The sequence below is a fragment of the Haliotis rubra genome, unplaced genomic scaffold (genome assembly GCF_003918875.1).
Source record: "Haliotis rubra isolate DU_JTF1 unplaced genomic scaffold, ASM391887v1 Scf256, whole genome shotgun sequence".
In the NCBI taxonomy this organism is placed as follows: domain Eukaryota; kingdom Metazoa; phylum Mollusca; class Gastropoda; order Lepetellida; family Haliotidae; genus Haliotis; species Haliotis rubra.
This window is the reverse complement of record NW_025766625.1, coordinates 585,574-604,484: the sequence shown is the minus strand read 5'-3', so window position 1 is coordinate 604,484 and position 18,911 is coordinate 585,574. Positions and strand designations below refer to the sequence as shown.

The 18,911-nt window shown below is 41.7% G+C and overlaps 1 protein-coding gene across 1 annotated transcript; it reads right to left on the bottom strand.

Annotated features, from left to right (window-relative positions):
* Positions 1–1,522: 1,522 nt before the first annotated feature.
* Positions 1,523–11,162, bottom strand: LOC124279733. Its single transcript, XM_046715595.1, has 4 exons — positions 10,987–11,162; positions 5,147–5,258; positions 3,494–3,627; positions 1,523–1,657 (listed from the first exon to the last, which is right to left on the bottom strand). The coding sequence occupies exons 1-4, from the start codon at positions 11,021–11,023 to the stop codon at positions 1,581–1,583; spliced, it is 360 nt and encodes a 119-aa protein (XP_046571551.1). The 5' UTR covers positions 11,024–11,162; the 3' UTR covers positions 1,523–1,580.
* Between the last annotated feature and the right edge of the window lie 7,749 nt (positions 11,163–18,911).

The following is an 18,911-nucleotide window of genomic DNA, read 5'->3' as shown; positions in this document are numbered from 1 at the left end:
TATAGAGCGCTACGACTGGCGTAACTTTAACTACGTCTACTATGTGCATACCGGTTAATGTTACGTCCGGGCGCACATTTTACTTACGCCCGGACTAGAATTTACGCCCGACATATGCATACGGCCACAGAAGCAGTTCTGCACAGTTAGCTGGTTGGGATGTAACCAACCAGAGTCAGTTCTGCACAGTGGTTTGGTGGGGATTTAACCAACCAGAGGCAGTTCTGCACAGTGCGTTGGTGAGGATTTAAACAACCAGAAGCAGTTCTGCACAGTTAGCTGGTGGGGATGTAACCAACCAGAGTCAGTTCTGCACAGTGAGTTGGTGGGGATTTAACCAACCAGAGGCAGTTCTGCACAGTGCGTTGGTGAGGATTTAACCAACCAGAGGCAGTTCTGCACAGTGCGTTGGTGGGGTTTTAACCAACCAGAGGCAGTTCTGCACAGTGTTTTGGTGGGGATTTAACCAACCAGAGGCAGTTCTGCACAGTGCGTTGGTGAGGATTTAAACAACCAGAAGCAGTTCTGCACAGTTAGCTGGTGGGGATTTAACCAACCAGAGTCAGTTCTGCACAGTGCGTTGGTGAGGATTTAAACAACCAGAAGCAGTTCTGCACAGTGAGCTGGTGGGGATGTAACCAACCAGAGGCAGTTCTGCACAGTGAGCTGGTGGGATCTGACAAACCAGAGGTAGGTCTGCACAGTGCGTTGGTGGGGATTTAAACAACCAGAGGGAGTTATGCACAGTGCGTTGGTGGGGATTTAAACAACCAGAGGTAGTTCTGCACAGTTAGCTGGTGGGGATTTAACCAACCAGAGGGAGTTCTGCCCAGTTGATTGGTGGGAATTTAACCAACCAGAGGTAGTTCTGCCCAGTGAGTTGGTGGGAATTTAACCAACCAGAGGTACTCTGCCCAGTGAGTTGTTTGGGTATTTAACCAACCAGAGGGAGTTAACACAATGAGCTGGTGGGTATTTAACCAACCAGAGGCAGTCCAGAAAGGGCTCTGCATAAGGAGCTTGACTTTCATGCAAACATTATAAGCAGTGTATAGAAAATAACACCTATATATTCTCTGCCTGTTGACTGTCATAAGCATAAAACAGCAAGAAGCAAAGCATTAACATTTAAAATAATTTCTTAACAGTAACAACTGTAAGTTTAAGTCAAATAAATAAACACTATTTATACAAAAAAACAATACATCACGCTAAATTTGTAAATATTAAACTGCAGGCCTTTGAGCTGTTGAAAAGATTCAACAGACAAACAGTTTCAAGGTATAGTAAACAGTGATGATTAGGTAATAATATTCTGCCCAAAACAATGGCTTGGGCATTTAGTAATGCTGTTATCACAGATAAAATCAATTCATAATAAATAGCAACTCTTTAGTTACCCTAACCCTTCTAGATTAAGGTTTCTTTAAACAGTGTGAGAAATCAGGATATGTTGTTCCATCATGGTGGTTAGCTGTGACAGCAGGTTCTTTAAACAGTGAGATATCAGGATATGTTGTTCCAACATTATGTGCCTGAGCCATGATGCATATTTTTTGGATGATATTGACCCTGTGTTGCTAATGCCACAGAGACAATGAGATTGCCACAAACACCATGTACAGCGCCACTGAAGAAGTAGTCATCGAGGCACCACCTGAAACAACAAACATCTTTAGTGACAAGGATAACATGCAAGAAAGGGTAGTGCAGTGTGCAAAATAGCTACTAGCCCGCTAACCTGTGGCTAGTAAAAATCCAGTCAGGTCAGTAAATCTCCACAGTCACTGGCTGTGACTGGCAAGTGAATTTTCATGCTGTCATTTTGTAAATATACCACTCTCTCCAACTTGTTAAGTTATAGCACACTTTCAAATCATGCAAGATTATGGCCTGATAAAAATGATCATCATATTAGCAGCTTAATGATGAAACACGTGTCTATATTCAAATTTCAGACTAGTGAATTATTCTGTGGGCTAGTAACTTTCAGGCATAGCTAGCCCAACTGGCTTGCAAAATTTGGAAACTATTTTGCACACTGGTGGACAGTGGTGGTGATGTTTCATGATTCCATTTTTAACCTGCATCCTATTAGAGATGTTTCAGCTATAAAAACGATGTGCTTCATGTTTCTCAATTCTCACCCAACCCTATTCTTGAGCCCCCCATATTAACTTGAGTTCCACCATAGCCTTATCATCATCTTGAGCTGTATTTTATATCAAGTACAAATTTGTTGAACCTTGCTGATGTAGGTAAACCAGTCAATATTTTCTTTTGAAAGCAATTTTTTACTGACTCTGCAAATAACATTTATCACAAAACATACAAAACAGCCAACCCACCAATGTACCTTATTCTTGGATACCACTAAACGCTCCACAAAATTTCAGTATGTACTTTTCTTCGCCTTTACAGCAGCAAACAGTATTACTCATATTTATACGTTACTGGGTGTCTATTAACACAAGCTCCCTGGATAATAGCACAAACAACTTGACTATCAACGGGATCATGTAACAGATTGTTGAGGTCAACCAGGCAAGTTTGCCTGGCCCAGACTCGTCACTGCTGAGCCATAGAAGTGACTTCTGTTGTCACTAGAGTGGTATAGCATGAAGACAGGTCCTGTCAGTGGTGGGTGGCTAACCCAAGCATACAAGTCTGACATACACCACTGAGCAGATGGTACCATGCCAGTATGTCATTAACACTGCACTCAGCAATTTTCCAGCTATATGACAGTGGTCTATGCATAATTAAATTTGCACCAGACAAGCCAATGACATGAGCATCAGTCTACACTATGGGGATATGATGAAATGCCAACCTGACCAGCCAGTGGTGTGAGTCACGTGTTTAGGCAAGCAAAGCTTGCTACAGACCAATTCTAAACCGGATCTTCAAAGATGAGATGGTCCCAGGTGAGTGAGTGAGTGAGTTTAGTTTTACGCCGCACTCAGCAATATCCCAGCTATATGGCGGCAGTCTGTAAATAATCGAGTCTGGACCAGACAATCCAGTGATCAACAGCATGAGCATCGATCTGCGCAATTGGGAATTGATGATATGTGTCAACCAAGTCAGCGAGCCTGACCACGCGATCCCGTTAGTCGCCTTTTGTTGCAAGCATGGGTTGCTGAAGACCTATTCTACCCCGGATCTTCACAGGTCAGATGGTCCCAAGTTGTGTTAGTTGTCCCTGTATATCAGTTGGACCTACAGTACTGGTTTATTTGCTTGTTAACTCAATATTCAATTTCCTTGTATGTGATAGAGACCTGTGGTAATCAAGACGGACCAGACAATCCAGTGACTGATATCAAGCAACATTCCCCTGGCCAGGTTGAGATGCCACTCTAACAACTAACATATGTAGATCACCCATCCAATCAATTCAGCCACCTCTCCACACCAACAGGTTGTTGGTGAGCTACTCAAATTCCCAAAGGGCAGTCTGTTTATAACATTGATATGGTAAATAACATACTTGTAAGTTCACAATTGTCGAGATTCTCAATTACAGTTTTCACAGCTGTGATGGCGACATCGAAGATAATTTTGGCAAAAAGGCTACATGATGATGATTCATCCCTCAGACATCTATAGTAGGCGTTCTGCTGCCTGGAACAGAGAGAACTGCATGAGACATTGGAACTACAAGGGCATGTCTGGCATGATGATGATTCATCCTGGAACAGAGAGAATTCATCCCTCAGACATCTATAGTAGGCGTTCTGCTGCCTGGAACAGAGAGAACTGCATGAGACATTGGAACTACAAGGGCATGTCTGGCATGATGATGATTCATCCCTCAGACATCTATAGTAGGCGTTCTGCTGCCTGGAACAGAGAGAACTGCATGAGACATTGGAACTACAAGGGCATGTCTGGCATGATGATGATTCATCCTTCAGACATCTATAGTAGGCGTTCTGCTGCCTGGAACAGAGAGAACTGCATGAGACATTGGAACTACAAGGGCATGTCTGGCATGATGATGCTTCATCCCTCAGACATCTATAGTAGGCGTTCTGCTGCCTGGAACAGAGAGAACTGCATGAGACATTGGAACTACAAGGGCATGTCTGGCATGTTGTTCGAAAATTGTAAACAAACAAAGCTACTGTAGCATCTATTAGAAAATAAAAATTAGAATGGTGCAATCAGATTTGGGTGAGAAAGCAGGTAAGGCAAGACCATTATCTATGTAAATTTTAAATGTAAGTTGAAAATGTTATATTTGTGCACTTAGAGGAAGAGTGAAAGAATGAACACTACTCAAGATGTTTCATGAGGTGTATTGATGCAATATTCTGGAGAGACTTTTTTCTGTTACTGCTGCTGCTACTACTAGTGTTGGGAATTGGTTAAAATCTCATAATTGATGATTGGTTCATTACAACCGATCAATAATTGGTTATTGTCATTTATGAAATGTTCCTGGTTATTTTTGTTAATGCTCAAATAAGGGGAAAAAAACATGTAGTTCTTTGGGGGTTTTTGGTGCAAAATTTCATATCTTTAAAGGATGACTAGTATGTAAGGAAGTTAATTTCTTAGAGTCTTTAAGATATATTCAATCATGACTTGGAACGAGATTGTAGTGCTTATGAAATTTAACAGACAAAACCAACCTTGTGAAATATATTGTTAATGAAAACAAGTGTTCCAGAATTGTTTGTGCTCGAATATGAGAAAACATGATCGATTGCTTGGTCATATAGTCACTGCGACCAATCTTCGATTATTTCAATTAATCAGACCACCACTAGCTACTACCATTGCTGCTACTGCTGCTGCTCCTGCTACCAGGTCTGCCCACCTGTTCTGGCACAGACTCATAGGACTAGCACACTGCGAACTGCTGGCTGAGTGAAACCAACCCTCCCAGAAGTGTTTTTCACTTTCAAAGGAAGTTCTCAAGTGTTCTCTTTTCTTGTGAAGATTAAGTGATTTAGCTGAAGACAGACCCCACAGACTTCAAGATTTTCTATTGTCAATTTGGACTAAAAACACTCTGCCTTATTTACGCTCTAGACACACTTTATGAGCAAATGAGGTTATTTTCATTACCAAATAGAGATGTGCTTCAGATGTTGCTGAGAAAACATAGGTTACTGGTAGATCCTAAGTTACTTACGCACAGAAAGCACTTGTGTCATTTGATGTGCTGTTCATAGAAGCGGGTGGAACTGTACAGGCTATTAAGTCACAATCACCCTCTGCCATTGGGATGATCCACATAGCAGCCACTGAAGAACAAGCACAGGATCAAGGTAACCGATCAAGAATTTGGGTCATAAAGCTGTCCATATTTTTTCCTGGTTTCCCATCTCAAGCAGCAAACCCAAACTTTTCATTCCCACATAAAATAACACTTTTCCATGCCTTTGTGAAAATTCATCCCCAGGTGTGATAAAATCTTTAAATGACTGGTACCCTTGCACACACATAAAGAAGATGGTGAGCTTGATCTTTCTTCATCTACATTTCTTCTCCCACAAGAAGCCAAGGCATAACTCCAAATTCACTTGTCAGAGAAGTCACTGAAAACAATGTGTGCTTTTAAGTGGTCCAAATGTGCATTTTTCAAGTGAACCCACATGAACAATAAAACTATTAAAGTCCTGAGGGCAGGCAGGAATGTGATTAGGCATTCTTCTGTCACTTCTAACAGGGTTGCCACAGATGACGAAAGTTCAAATTCCCTGACCAATTTGATTTGTCACTGATCAAAATTAAAAGAAAACAAATAAAATTTCGGGCCTCCAAACTCCCCAACAGACGATCTTTCCACACATTTTACTAAAGACAAAGTGAAATCTTAAGACAAAGTTATCAGATGTAATCAAACAAACACAGAGATCCATCTAACATCAAGATGAAGTATATTACACAGAAATATTACCTCAGGTAAACACTGACATAAGAGTTTTGATTTATTTAAGTTTTTAATTTCAATGATTTTATTGTCAGAAAGTCGCAGTTACAAGATTGAGGATTACCTCCAGGAAAAGGGTGACTCATTTGTACAGTATGAAATCTTACTGGTAGAAATTCTGACATTTTCCGAAAAACAAACAAACTCATTCACACTAATACTGTTGTGAGTTTAAAATAAACTGCTAGCTTTTCTCTGTGTCTACTTTTCACTTATAATATATTTTCACCCCCAAATATAAAAAGTTCAACAGAGAGCTTGAGATTGAATATGTGGTCACATTTCTGTGTCAACCATCCATGGAAGTTATTCCAAATGTCTACATATGGACAATGCCAAAACAAGTGAATTAAAGTGAATAATACAAATCTCTATACAAAAACACATTTAATACACACATTGAACTCCAAATCATACAATTGTTGCCTCTGTGAAGTCTGAAAAGAACTAGTTTTCCCTGACCAAAGGCAATTTTCCCTGCCTTTTTTTCCAAAACCCTGATCTTGAAAAAATCATTTCTTCCCTGACTTTTCCCTGACCTGTGGCAACCCTGTTCTAATCTGAAACTATTCGGGTTTTTTGTTCCGCATGTTTTTACTGAAATTTAGATAACAGCTAGACCCTTCAAACGCAAACTTAGTTATTTTAGCGATGTGCCTCAAATAGATCTACTGTACTTAGAAAGGTTTACTCACAGCGGAGCCCCTGAACACACCTGTCCAGAATGGCAGAACCTAGTATTCTTGCCCTCGATTTTTGGCCCCCGTTCATAGCTAGAATAATGCTAAATAAGGCATGAAATAACAAGCACATATACTCCAGATTATGAAATGAAGGTTTTCCTGGGCAATACTGCACGTTGCAGATCGCCGTTATTTTCTTAACCCCCTGGCTGCCGAGTTTTTTTTCAGGCGCACATTTTCATAGCTTTGAAAAGTGAACGTTTTGCGAGAATTGCGCTCGCGTGGTGCTGGATCTACGTACGGCTATAAAATTACACAGAAATGTAGAATATTAAATTTCCTATCCGTTGGTATAAATATAAGCGCAAAAACCTCTGCGGTTTGAGAAAGAGACCTTGCTAAATGTTGTCCAAAGTTTTGTTATGCGTTAAAAAACAGTAAACTTCTCCGCTTTTTATCGCTCACCGATAAAAGCACTGTGCTACGAATTTCCTTTTTTTGCATCTTTCCGGAAAGAGTGAGCGAAGAAAATACAGCCTGATATCTGAATGACATAAGTGTATATGAATTGGATTTATGTGCTTATGCATAACATTATACGCTCAACATTAAAAATGGCTCGCAATAAATATCAAAAATGGATTTTTTCTATGACGTCAGACAACGACAGAGAGGCCATACACGTATAAGGATAAGGGGGCATAACCCCGTTATGCTTAACACTAGGTCAATGTAACTCAGTTCACATGGAGAGAATTTGTTGCGGATACGGACGCTATATTTTCGTTATTTTTTGTTCACGGTGAACCAAACTATTCCCCAATGTGAGCGGATGTGAGCGGATACGCTTTGGTAGTTTCACAGTTTATAAGAAAAGATGACAACGTACTACATGTGAAAGCACGTAATAGCGATTTGAATGGCCCTATCCGATATATAAGTTAGTTCTTAGATTCCCATATTCTGAGATTCTCCTGTTTGTGTAGATGTATTTTGACTAATTGTGCATCGTTATTACCAGAATACTAGCCATATCTTCGAATGTAATGAAATTGCTGAAAATAATACAACATTTTAGTTGACGTCATTGCTTGTTTTATGCATTTTTGCGACGTCGGAAAAGGACGACATTGGTATGCTGATTAGTATATATCTCACCTAATTTCCATTTACTGTGTGAAAGGACTCGGCTTCTTTGTCAGAATTAACATTCTTTAGACAAAACATAAAATGACTGTTTTTTCCATTTAAATAGTGTCCTGAATATACCAACAATTAGACAGTTTGACTGTGTATCTTATCATGAGCAACACGCGCACCTGTTTGGCATCAATTTAACGAAAATAAAAAATAACATTTCACAACACCCGAATATTTTGTTAAGGATAAGAATTTTCTTTATTTATGACTATGTAGCTATTTCTCTTCATAAGTATGCAATGGAAGATGCAAAAAGATAGCTTTTTATATATGGAACTAGTACGTACTAAATATTAGAATATGGATGTAAGATTTGTCCAAATTAATTAAGACATGACATGGTATATATATTTTTAAACAATTTTCGTATAAATATAGTTAGAGTTTGATATCCTGTCATCACAATATTTTTAAATCGAATATGAATTGATTATATTATCGAAAACAATGATAGTGAATCATAAAACGTTTCCGACAAACCCGCACCTGGCCAATCAATATACATAATTGTTTTCTATAAAACGACACAAAATGTGTAATGAACAAGACAATTCCTTTAAATGTGTGTGCATATACGTTTCATAACATACATAAATCATTTTCATTAAATATTATCAGTTTTACATATATATTTAATCAAATCGCCGTTCATTAACCTGCTCATGTGAAACTGCAATATTAGTTCAAATGCATTGAATATTGTACATCATAGGAACTAAAGTAATTGCAGTTATGGCTACGTTTGATCTTCTAACACTTGTGCAAAGGTTTAGAATATGGTGTACTGCACTAAATGTGTCAATATCTTATGTAAATATGATTCAAACAATCAAAAACTTTCAAAGAATAAAGCACCGTAAATCCTATATGCACGTATGATATGATATTGGACAAGGCTAAATGTAGATACTGAGGTCAGTTTCATAAAAAAGTATCTGAACTATCCGCAAAATATACATCATAATACTGACAGTGTAATCGGAAGGATTGGGCGATTGTGTTTACTCTTGTTCAACCGACCTTCACCTCAAAGAAATTGCCTAATATGTACAACAATGTTGACGTATGACATCACTATCGTTTACCTATTTCTTACAAAATGGCGGCTTTGCTGTCAAGGATACACAGGATTTTGCGAGGACCCTTCCATTGATTCAGGGATCGTTTGTACATAAATGTGACATGTAAGTAATCAGAATGATTCTGACTATCTGTGTATTGTTATATGTTTTTATCGTTTTCACCGTAAGTAAGAGAAGAAGCCAGAAATGCTGATAATTACAGTTGTCGTTCTGCGTGATTTTGCGTCAGTCATGGCGTCACGCTGCACGGAAACTTTGACAATTTCTTATGAATTATCAAATCATTGCATTGTATCTGTTTATAATTTCCTATTTCTTACTACGATACTCTTTCCATGCATATTCCAAAGGTATTGAGCCATTGCAAGCAATGAATAGACGGATGAATGTTGAAAAATTTCAGAAAATGCTACGCAGTGTAAAATCGGAATTTGTCTTTGTTTACATTTCGAACCTGCGCAGTCTTTCGAGCACAGCGTTCGTTTTCACACCCAATATGTTTCGTCTCATTTTATCTGGACAGTTGGTATTGGTGACAAAGACCAGTTGCAATTTGTTTCTAAAATGTATGGGGAATTCAGTGATGCATTTTTCGAAGCTGAATATGAAATATACGTGATGTAATAGGCGTCTCAACACCGGCCTTCGCGAAACGTGATTTTGTAAACACTATCCAATATGGCGTAAATAGAATACTACACGAGGTCTCATTACATACGAATTATACGAAACGAGTGCCCTTCCTGTGGTATCTGACCGAGCGAAAGCGAGGTCAGATAACATAGGAAGGCCACGAGTTTCGTATAATTCGTATGTAATGAGACCGAGTGTGGTATTTTATTTATTACCCACGTCTTACATGCATTTAACTGACAAAATAGCGTATTTTTGTTAATATTTTGGTTTCAAACCGAAACCGGTTTCATAAAGGGGTTGCGGAAGAGTTTTGTACTGTAGTACAATATTTGCATGACGTCACACCAAAATGACGTCACTGCCTTGGTAACCGACGTCACGATGCATGTCAGTTGTCATCGCCTCGTACAGCCTCCTATAGTAAACTACTCCGTAGCACCCTGTTTCTTGGTTTGCAGTTGCTTCATTCGGCTAACATCACTGGTGGAAACATTGCGTTTATGTTTTTCGACGGATATAATGTCTCAGTTCGACTCACAATTAAACAGCGACACGGCAACGTTCTCGATGCTTACATTCCCACAATGCATTTAAGTTGTAGAATGAATGAATTCGCGTGTTTGTTATGAATGAAAATATAGTTACGTCAGAATGTGACCTAATTGAGAGGTCATCGGTTATCCAATCAAATCGTTAGAATCTCAGGTCAAGTCGTTACGACACAGGTCAACGCGATACGACACACGTGTGACGTACGAGATTAGTATGCAACTACCCATACGTTGACCACGTGGGTAATAAAGCGCTATACGGCGTTCGTGTAAGTGCATTTTCGAAAACATCCCAACCGATTCTAGATTCATCGGCAACGTTTCAGAATTATAATGAGCGATTTCATGTAAAACTGATATCAGTGATCATGAATATGTTATTTTTGAAATTCAAAAATGGCGACATTTTCGATGAAGCCTATTTTGAAAGGTCATTTTCAGCACTTGAGCTTTGTCTAAAATAATAGTGGGTGGTATCAAGAAACAGGAAATTTCCCGCAGAATTCGAAACTGTGAAGTGTATTTGTGTGCGTGAGATATTTTGATTTTTATTGGACTTGAAATTGAGGGTTGAAGGGGAAGGACATATATGTCCCTGTGGCATCCAGGGGGTTAACATAATACGCTTAGTACCGAGCATGAATACTTACTGATTCATAAAACATTCGCGATAACTGTTCACTGAATCAGTTTCATAATCTGACATTAATTCTGGTTGTTGTTTACGTAAATAATGTCAACTACTGCGCGTCATGTGTTTCGCCTCGTATTAGATCTGAACAGAAATTAGATTATATCTACTTTTCAGCCGACAAAATAAACGCTTTACTATATAAGACGTGAGTATATAAGATCAAGAAATCTAATGCTGAACTGTGACATCTTACCACAGGCTACAATCACTGATGTTATGAAGTTCATCATGGAGTATGTTGACAATACCAGTTGACGTTCACAAACTGCTAAACTTGGCGCCACTTCCGTTTGACGCCTGCTACCAGGCAGTTTTCAGGGAGGCAAACAGCGCTGTGGGGAGCTTGCGTTCGAACGTCATAATCGGTTATTCCGTCACGCACTTCTTCCCAGAGTACCTTGCGGTAAACCAGTAAGCGCGGGAAGAATGTTAACCTTCCGACTAAGGCTCGCAACTCTTGTCGTCTTTACTATGATAATGAGAATTAACTCCCTTCGTATAGTGTAGCCGATGGCGCGATAAGTAGTTCTGTAATCAACATTTCAAGTTGAACCTTTTCTAAAACATGCTTTGGAGAGGTTGCATGATATTCTTTGACGAGGTTGATGAATGTCTGTGTTCCGGCCAGTTGAGCTCTGCACAACCATCAAGAGGTTCCAGTCCCATCATAAGTTCGCCCTCATGCCTTTATTGCCTGTGGATAATCTGTTGAGTGAGTAAGTGAGTATGGTTTTACGCCGCTTTTAGAGCTATTCCAGCAATATCACAGCAATGGGCTTCAAACATTGTACCCATATAATTTGTTGAGCATACCGAGGAATGTGAAATTGTGAATGCATAGATGTAATTTATATTTAACAGGGGCGTAGGAACGCTTTTCAGAGCGGGGTAGCTAATTTATGAAAAGTATTGAAAATCAAAATGAAATTGTAGTTATGGTAAGGTAGATATGGTTTCGTCTTGAAAAAAAAGTGGAGGGGCTCAGCCCCCACAAGCCCCCTCTGTTCCTACGCCGTTTAACAAGACTCAAACTCGTCGAAATAGGAGCTAGGACTAACCGGATTTTTACGGCAGGGCACTGAGATCACAATATAAGGTCGCTGTGACCCGTTTTTGTGTGTAATCGAAAACAGTTCCATCACAGGCATGGATAATCCATCAGTGAGACAATATGTATGATAAAATATCTCAACATTTTATTTCAAAGGAAATTTGGTTACAACAGCAAAAAGATTTCACCTTAACATCACAAACGTGATTATCATTAGTGAGTGAGTTCAGTTTTACGCCGCACTCAGCAATATCCCAGCTATATGGCGGAGATTATCATTAAATGCAGCACGATCGATTAAACGCTAACCAGTCGTTTAGCAGAAACTAATCGAGGAGAATTGTATTAGTTGGTAGGAATGAATCTTTGACCCTGTTTGTCGTAAACATCGGTATCCGCAGTCAGCGACCAGATGGAGTGAGTTTAGTTTTACCCCGCTTTTAGCAATAATTTTATTCTAGCACTGTAACAGCGGGGAACACCAGAAATTGGCTTTACACATTGTTTCCATGTGGGGAATCGAACCCGGGACTTCGACGTGACGAGTGGATGTTTTGACCACTAGGCTACCCCACCACCTCCAGCTACCAGGAGGAAGACGTTGATACCCCGAAAATAAAACATGCCAGTTACTGCTTGATATTAATATTTGCTTTATCAACTTTTTGTAATTTTGTTGATGTCGAGATGCCTGTGAATTCATTTATTTGCGGCGTCACAGATTATAAGGCGTTTGTTTTACTTGCCAAGACTGGCCAAGAGACATGTTTCACTACCAGCTTACCGTTTACCAAGTTTACTTCAGAATACAGCCGTCTTTCTCTATTGGTTTCACACAGAATTGTTTTATGTACAGGTTTCTGGTTAACCTATTGTTTCAACTTCCGTATCGACACATTACAATACCCACAACTGTACAATATACTATGTATGTATTTCGTTTTTGCACCCCATTTGGGCAAGAAATCAATGAGGGTCCAGACCGCCTCTGTTGTGTAGTGGTTAGAGCGTCCGCCTCCGACCGCGTCATACCAAAAGACGTTAAAATATGGTATACTTGTTGGTCCCTGCCTGGCGCTCGGCATTAATGGGTACAAGGACTGGTCCGCTCGCAGTCAGTATAATGTGCATGTCTGAGTGGGCCATGCTTGACTGCGGCATGGTATCTCAGTGGGCTAGCACTATAAAACCTAGCTTAAGTCTGGGCTAGTACAAGCAGCCACACATACACACGCATGCACATTGTATGCATATGAGCGAAATATTCTCAAGCATGACGTTAAACCCAATTTCACCTCACCTCACCTCACCTCAATGAGGGTCCCCAGTTATTAATGCTGACCTACAACTTCTACTATCTGGTTATCAATAGTAACTGATTTAAACATGACTTATCTTTTCTCAAGATCTATAACAATTTCCATTGTTTACTGAACATTTAAAAGCAGAGACTGGACCAGACAATCCAGTGATCAAACAGCATGAGCATCGATCTACGCAACTGGGATACGATGACGTGTCAACCAAGTCAGCCAGCCTGACTACCCGATCCTGTCAGTCGCCTCTTACAATCATGGATTACTGAAGTTCAATTCTAATCGGGATCTTAACGGGTCTATTTGGACTGAAGACTCAGATGTTCTGAATGGTGGAAACGTGAGTGAGTTTAGTTTTACGCCGCACTCAGCTATATGGCGGCAGGAATGGTGGAAAAAAGACCTGCAAGTGCAGAAGCATATGTAAATTCCACTAAGACTAAACTGACATCCACAATAAAGTGCACATCTGATGTTTTGGGGTTGAAAGTGTTTTGATTGTGACTTCTTTTTTTGTAGTTTTTTATTTTGTTGCATTTTTCAACATTTTATACAAACAAATAACAGTGGTATTCCCGTATACATGATGAACAATCAAATAGTTTTAGCAGAATAAATCATGACATGAAGTAGTAGATATAATGATTGTCCGGGACCAAGTCCAACAAAAGCCTCTGCAAGGCTTTATTTCACAAATAAAGCTTTTGTCAGGCCCTTAGATCCTGCCCGAGTATATCTACTACTTTTGAGCCCCCAGTTAACTTCCCCGCCACGCGTGACATTATAAGAATCTCATTTTCGCTAGGGCAACCCATTTTTTCAGCAACCACAAATCCATTTTTTCGACCCGACACCAAGGTTGCTCGAACTTCCAATTGGACATATAGAGTTGCTACAATATACAGGATACACTCAGACAACAAAAACTATGGCAAAGCAAATTGCAGCAACTTTCCAAGAAATGGGCATTGGGTGCAGCAAATCGATCACACACCACCTCCTACTGGAAAACACGCACGACAACAACCTCGTGTCCGATATCTCAATGGTAGACTATCTCGCCGGAAATCTCGGGGAAACCCACATGCAACCACTCTCCGGCCTTCAACCCTTTGTCGACGACCTCTACGTGTTTGGCTATCTATCTCGCAAAGACATCGTGCAGCACAAGGGAAACGTCCAATGTACGACGGGAGAGCACGGCCACGGGAAAAAAATTGTCGGACTAGTCCACTGGATACTACGCACCACCTACAAAGAGCATACCGAAGCCACCAAAATGTATGCGACACTTCTCCACACGGTGCAAAAGACGAGTGCAGGACCTATTGCCAGCACAATCCAAAAGATCGAAAGTGAAACGCAGCAGATATCGCTACGAGCATGGAAAGCCCAAAACGACGAAACCCCTTTTGCAGTCTTTGTGGCCAAACTGGACGTCTCCGAAATCGGGATCGACCAACTCCAAGAGAAATTGTCCAATCTAGAAACAAAACTACAAGGCAATGGACTACAGCATCGACTACACCCGAGACTATTCCGGCGTCCTAGACCGCAAACAGCTTGTGCAATTCCTCTGTAGCCAACATGGATTTGTCAAGCAAGGCGATCTCGTGGAAGCGATCGAAAGCGGAAAATCCACCATCCTGGACAACACCCACTCGGTCGGCAACCATGTTTGCACGTGGGTAGAGACAACAAAGTCCGGCAAAATGATGCGCACCAAGCTGTACAACAAAGTCGTTTACAACTTCGAAGCCGGAGAAATCCGAGAACCAATTGGTGGCCATCTTGCCGACTATGTGGATTGTCCAAACGAGCATCTCCGGAAAACCTTTCTCCACCCAGACGTACAACAACGAGGTTGCACTCGCATAGAAGTGTCCCTGTACCCCTGCCAAGACACAGACATGTCCACCAACAGAGCAGAAAACGTTTTGCAAGACGTGTTGGAGCGGGTTTCGCCAGCAGGCGACGGTCTATTCGTAGTACAACCAGCAGCAACGCAGTGGCTTCGTCTCGCAGAAAAGATAGACCACTGTTTGGTCCTAGCCGACCGTCCACAGCAAACGATCTTCGTTGCGTGGTACGCACATTCGAAAACAGGACGCGTGTCCGGGGTACACATTCGTCCAACCAACACAGAATCCTGGGACAAAACCATCGACTGGGCCATAGGAGACTTCGGTTTTCGAAGGGTTCCAATATTCCGCGTGGACATCCTATCGGTAGAAGGAGATACAGTGGAACTAGACCCACTCCGATGCTATGCCAAAGGCGAGAACACCAAGACAGTGCTAGCTGCCAGCAAGAAGCCAACAGCTCTACATCCATCCGACATGGATCCAGACATATTTCTCCCGACAACTCCCCACATCGAATGGTGATGGAGGCAGAAAAAATGCCAAAAGCTGGGCAGAGAAGGATCCGACCAACCTTTCCAAGAAATGCCGAACATAGCGGCCAATTGCAAAATTTCTACTCTGTCTACGCAAGCACGAGGAAGGAAATTGCTGGAGCTCCTGGAGTCCGAGAAGGCAGAAAATTGGCAACGAAGAGCCGCAAAGGTGCTACAAAAGGAAATACAAATCCAGGAAGAATGAGCAGTTCTACGCAAAAAAGAGATCGAAGCTCTGCAAGACAGTTTCGCAGAAGCCACAGCATACATCCAAAAACGAAGACAATCCCAACTGCTTGTGGAAAATTGCTTTGCAATACGAATACAAACAAAGTAGGGGCAATAGCCGGTCGATACGGTATTCTCAGCTTTCGAACCACCAACCATTCCACACGCATCGTCCTCCAATCGCCAATGGGCAAAACAAGCACTGTTTGGACTACGGCGGGGCTAGAAAGAGTACTACGACAACACGATTCCTACTTCGAGAGAACGAAGACAGACTGTTTCGAGCGACAAACGTATTGGTCGGTAGAAAAGGATTTCTCTCGAGACGAAGTGTACGAACACACCCTGCAAATCGAGATCGAATCCTCCGAAAGATCGTTCTTCGACAAAACTGGCAAAGAGATTCGTTGGAAGAAAATACAGGTAGTGGCATCTCCTATGGGAAAGAAGTATCTGGACGAGCGCAGGAAGATAGAGGAAATAGAGAACATGTCGGAATACGAAGAATAACTACAAAGGGCTACGAAATCCATCGCCCAGGTATCGCCGCCAAAAATGCCCGCCATCAAGAAATGTGTAGACTTTCCAGAAGGGATCTATGCCATCCACAGGTTTGCAAAACAGATGTACCGGGGGACCGAGCGAACTATCCTGTATCTACAAGCGCTGGACAAAAATGGAGCGCCAAAAGACGATGTAGGCATACCCGTACACGGACATTGGATGGACAGTGCCGTAGCGGATATAGATCTGTCGACAAAGCAAAGCCCAGCTCTGTGTAGTCTAGGGCCCATTAAGCTGCGCCAAACAAAAGAAAGCTAGAATCGTGCGAATAGAAACTACAACACACAACGCCACCTCTAGAAATTACAAGTCCACAGACTGTTTCCATAGCCGACAGCAAATAGTCTAGTCTTGTCCCAATTGTATAGTTTTCTAGACAGACCCTCCGACAGCTCGCCTAGTATTTTTGCAGATGCACAGTCGCGGGCTTGGGGTTGCAAAGGACGAATGCAGTCGTACACTTGTCTAGGCCCGTTTTAAGTATTCCAACTGCTTTTAAATTGGAATTAGGTAATTACGGAAAGTAGGGCGACGCCCGACGAAAAAAACAAATGCATGGTTCATATACCCTACTACAATACTTTTTTTCCAAAAAGGCTGCATTCCACACATCGACTTCTCTACGCCATATAGTGGGGATCCCCGTGTTTGGCCGTGTAAACTGTTTTGGGCGTTTCTGTCTTCTCGTCGACCAGTGTGCTGTATTTCCAGGTCTTGTGGACGACCTTCCAGAGAAAAACAGCGGCTAGCGAAAGGTAGGTCCACCTTTGGGCTGTTTCTAGCATCTGCCGCACCTTCTGGATATCCAGACGGGTCTCTTCTTGTTCCTCCTCGACGTTTTCTATTTCCTCTTCATCGTCGTCCTTGTCCAGCATCGACAAGATGTCGACCAACAAATTCGTGGTTTGCTCCACACGAGCCGGCAACGTATTCGTGGTTTGCTCCACACGAGCCGACATCGCCGCAGTTTGCTCCACACGATCCTCGAGCCTCCCCAAGCGGTCGTAGAAGTCCTGGACGGTGGGCGCAGTCGACGGTTCTGCAGCAGGCAATACGCTGCTGGTAGACGGCTCACTGGGGGACAAGATGGCCGCAGGCAATACGCTGCCGGCAGCAGGCAATACAGTCGTGCTGGTCGGAGGTTCTACAGCAGGCTCTCGCCATAGCTCGTACAGCCTTGTGGACCCAATACCGAAGCTCTTTTTGACCTCGCTTGCTGGGAGCACCCCGCGAAGGGAGCATATTTCTTGCATCTTGCCAGAAGACAAATCTCTTCTTGGTGGCATGGTTGGTTTTTCCTGGGCATATATATACCCATACTTCCTACTTGCCTATATGGGAATCCCAATCCTCTCCCAGAATCCAAATCCTCTCCCAGGAATCCAAATCCTCCACAGGAATCCCAATCCTCTCCCAGGAAACTCCTAGCAATGCTTAGCAAATGCTTAGCAATGCTTAGCAATGCTTAACAAATGCTTAGCAATGCTTAGCAAATGCTTAGCAAATGCTTAGCAAATGCTTAGCAATGCTTAGCAATGCTTGGCAAAACAAGCAAACATCTAGGTTCTGTCTAGTGTGCCCAGTTTGTCTAGTCTGCACCTAGTGTGCCCCCGTTTGTCTAGTCTGCATCTAGTGTGCCCTAGTTTTCCCCGGCGAGATAGTCTACCATCGAGATATCGGACACAAGGTTGTTGTCGTGCATGTTTTCCAGTAGGAGGTGGTGTGCGATTGATTTGCTGCACCGAATGCCCATTTCTTGGAAAGTTGCTGCAATTTGCTTTGCCATAGTTTTTGTTGTCTGAGTGTATCCTGTATATTGTAGCAACTCTATATGGCTAATTGAAAGTTCGAGCAACCTTGGTGTCGGGTCGAAAAAATGGATTTGTGGTTGCTGAAAAAATGGGTTGCCCTAGCGAAAATGAGATTCTTATAATAGAACCACCCTGGGGGAGTTTCTAAGGCGCATGTCTGGACTGTGCATCGAATGATGTCTCTGCTCGAAATCGTTAATTTATACTGGGGGCTGGAAGCGGAATTGACATATAAAGGCGCTCTTAATTGGCCTGTCACAGAATCCCCATTCTATATACTACTCATGACGACCAGAACGTGTACAAAGCATTGATATTACAACTAATTGCCAAGACCCAACAGATACCATACTCAAATGCAACCGTGACCAATATAAATTTGTCATTTCTGTTCACTGCGTACAGTTCTTTGAGTGTATAAGTCTCCATATGCTTTTGTGCTGGCTCCATATTTCCAGTTTTTGGTTTTTACATGTCACAACTTATCTATCAAGCTTTCAAAGAGCATCATATCACTCTTACTCCAGTTATTTGATCAAGGTTACATTATTCAAGGACCGAGTAAAGCTTTTAAAAGGTTTTATGGCAGACTTATTGGGGACATTTCCAAATTTGACCATCAGTGACAAAAATGAAAAAAGATGCAGTTCCATATTTTGACTAACTAGCCTTTGCATTTGTTTCCGGGTTCAGGGATGGGCAGAATAGACTAACCTTTGATGTCCTCTGTCAGTCGATGTATAGTAGCTA

Coding starts and splice junctions, on each gene's coding strand:
- LOC124279733 (XM_046715595.1), bottom strand. CDS start 11,023: ATGATGAACTTCATAACATCAGTGATTGTAGCCTGTG. Junction 5,259..10,986: donor ATCAGTGATTGTAGCCTGTG/GTAAGATGTCAC, acceptor CTTGTTCTTCAG/TGGCTGCTATGTGGATCATC. Junction 3,628..5,146: donor GACACAAGTGCTTTCTGTGC/GTAAGTAACTTA, acceptor TCTCTGTTCCAG/GCAGCAGAACGCCTACTATA.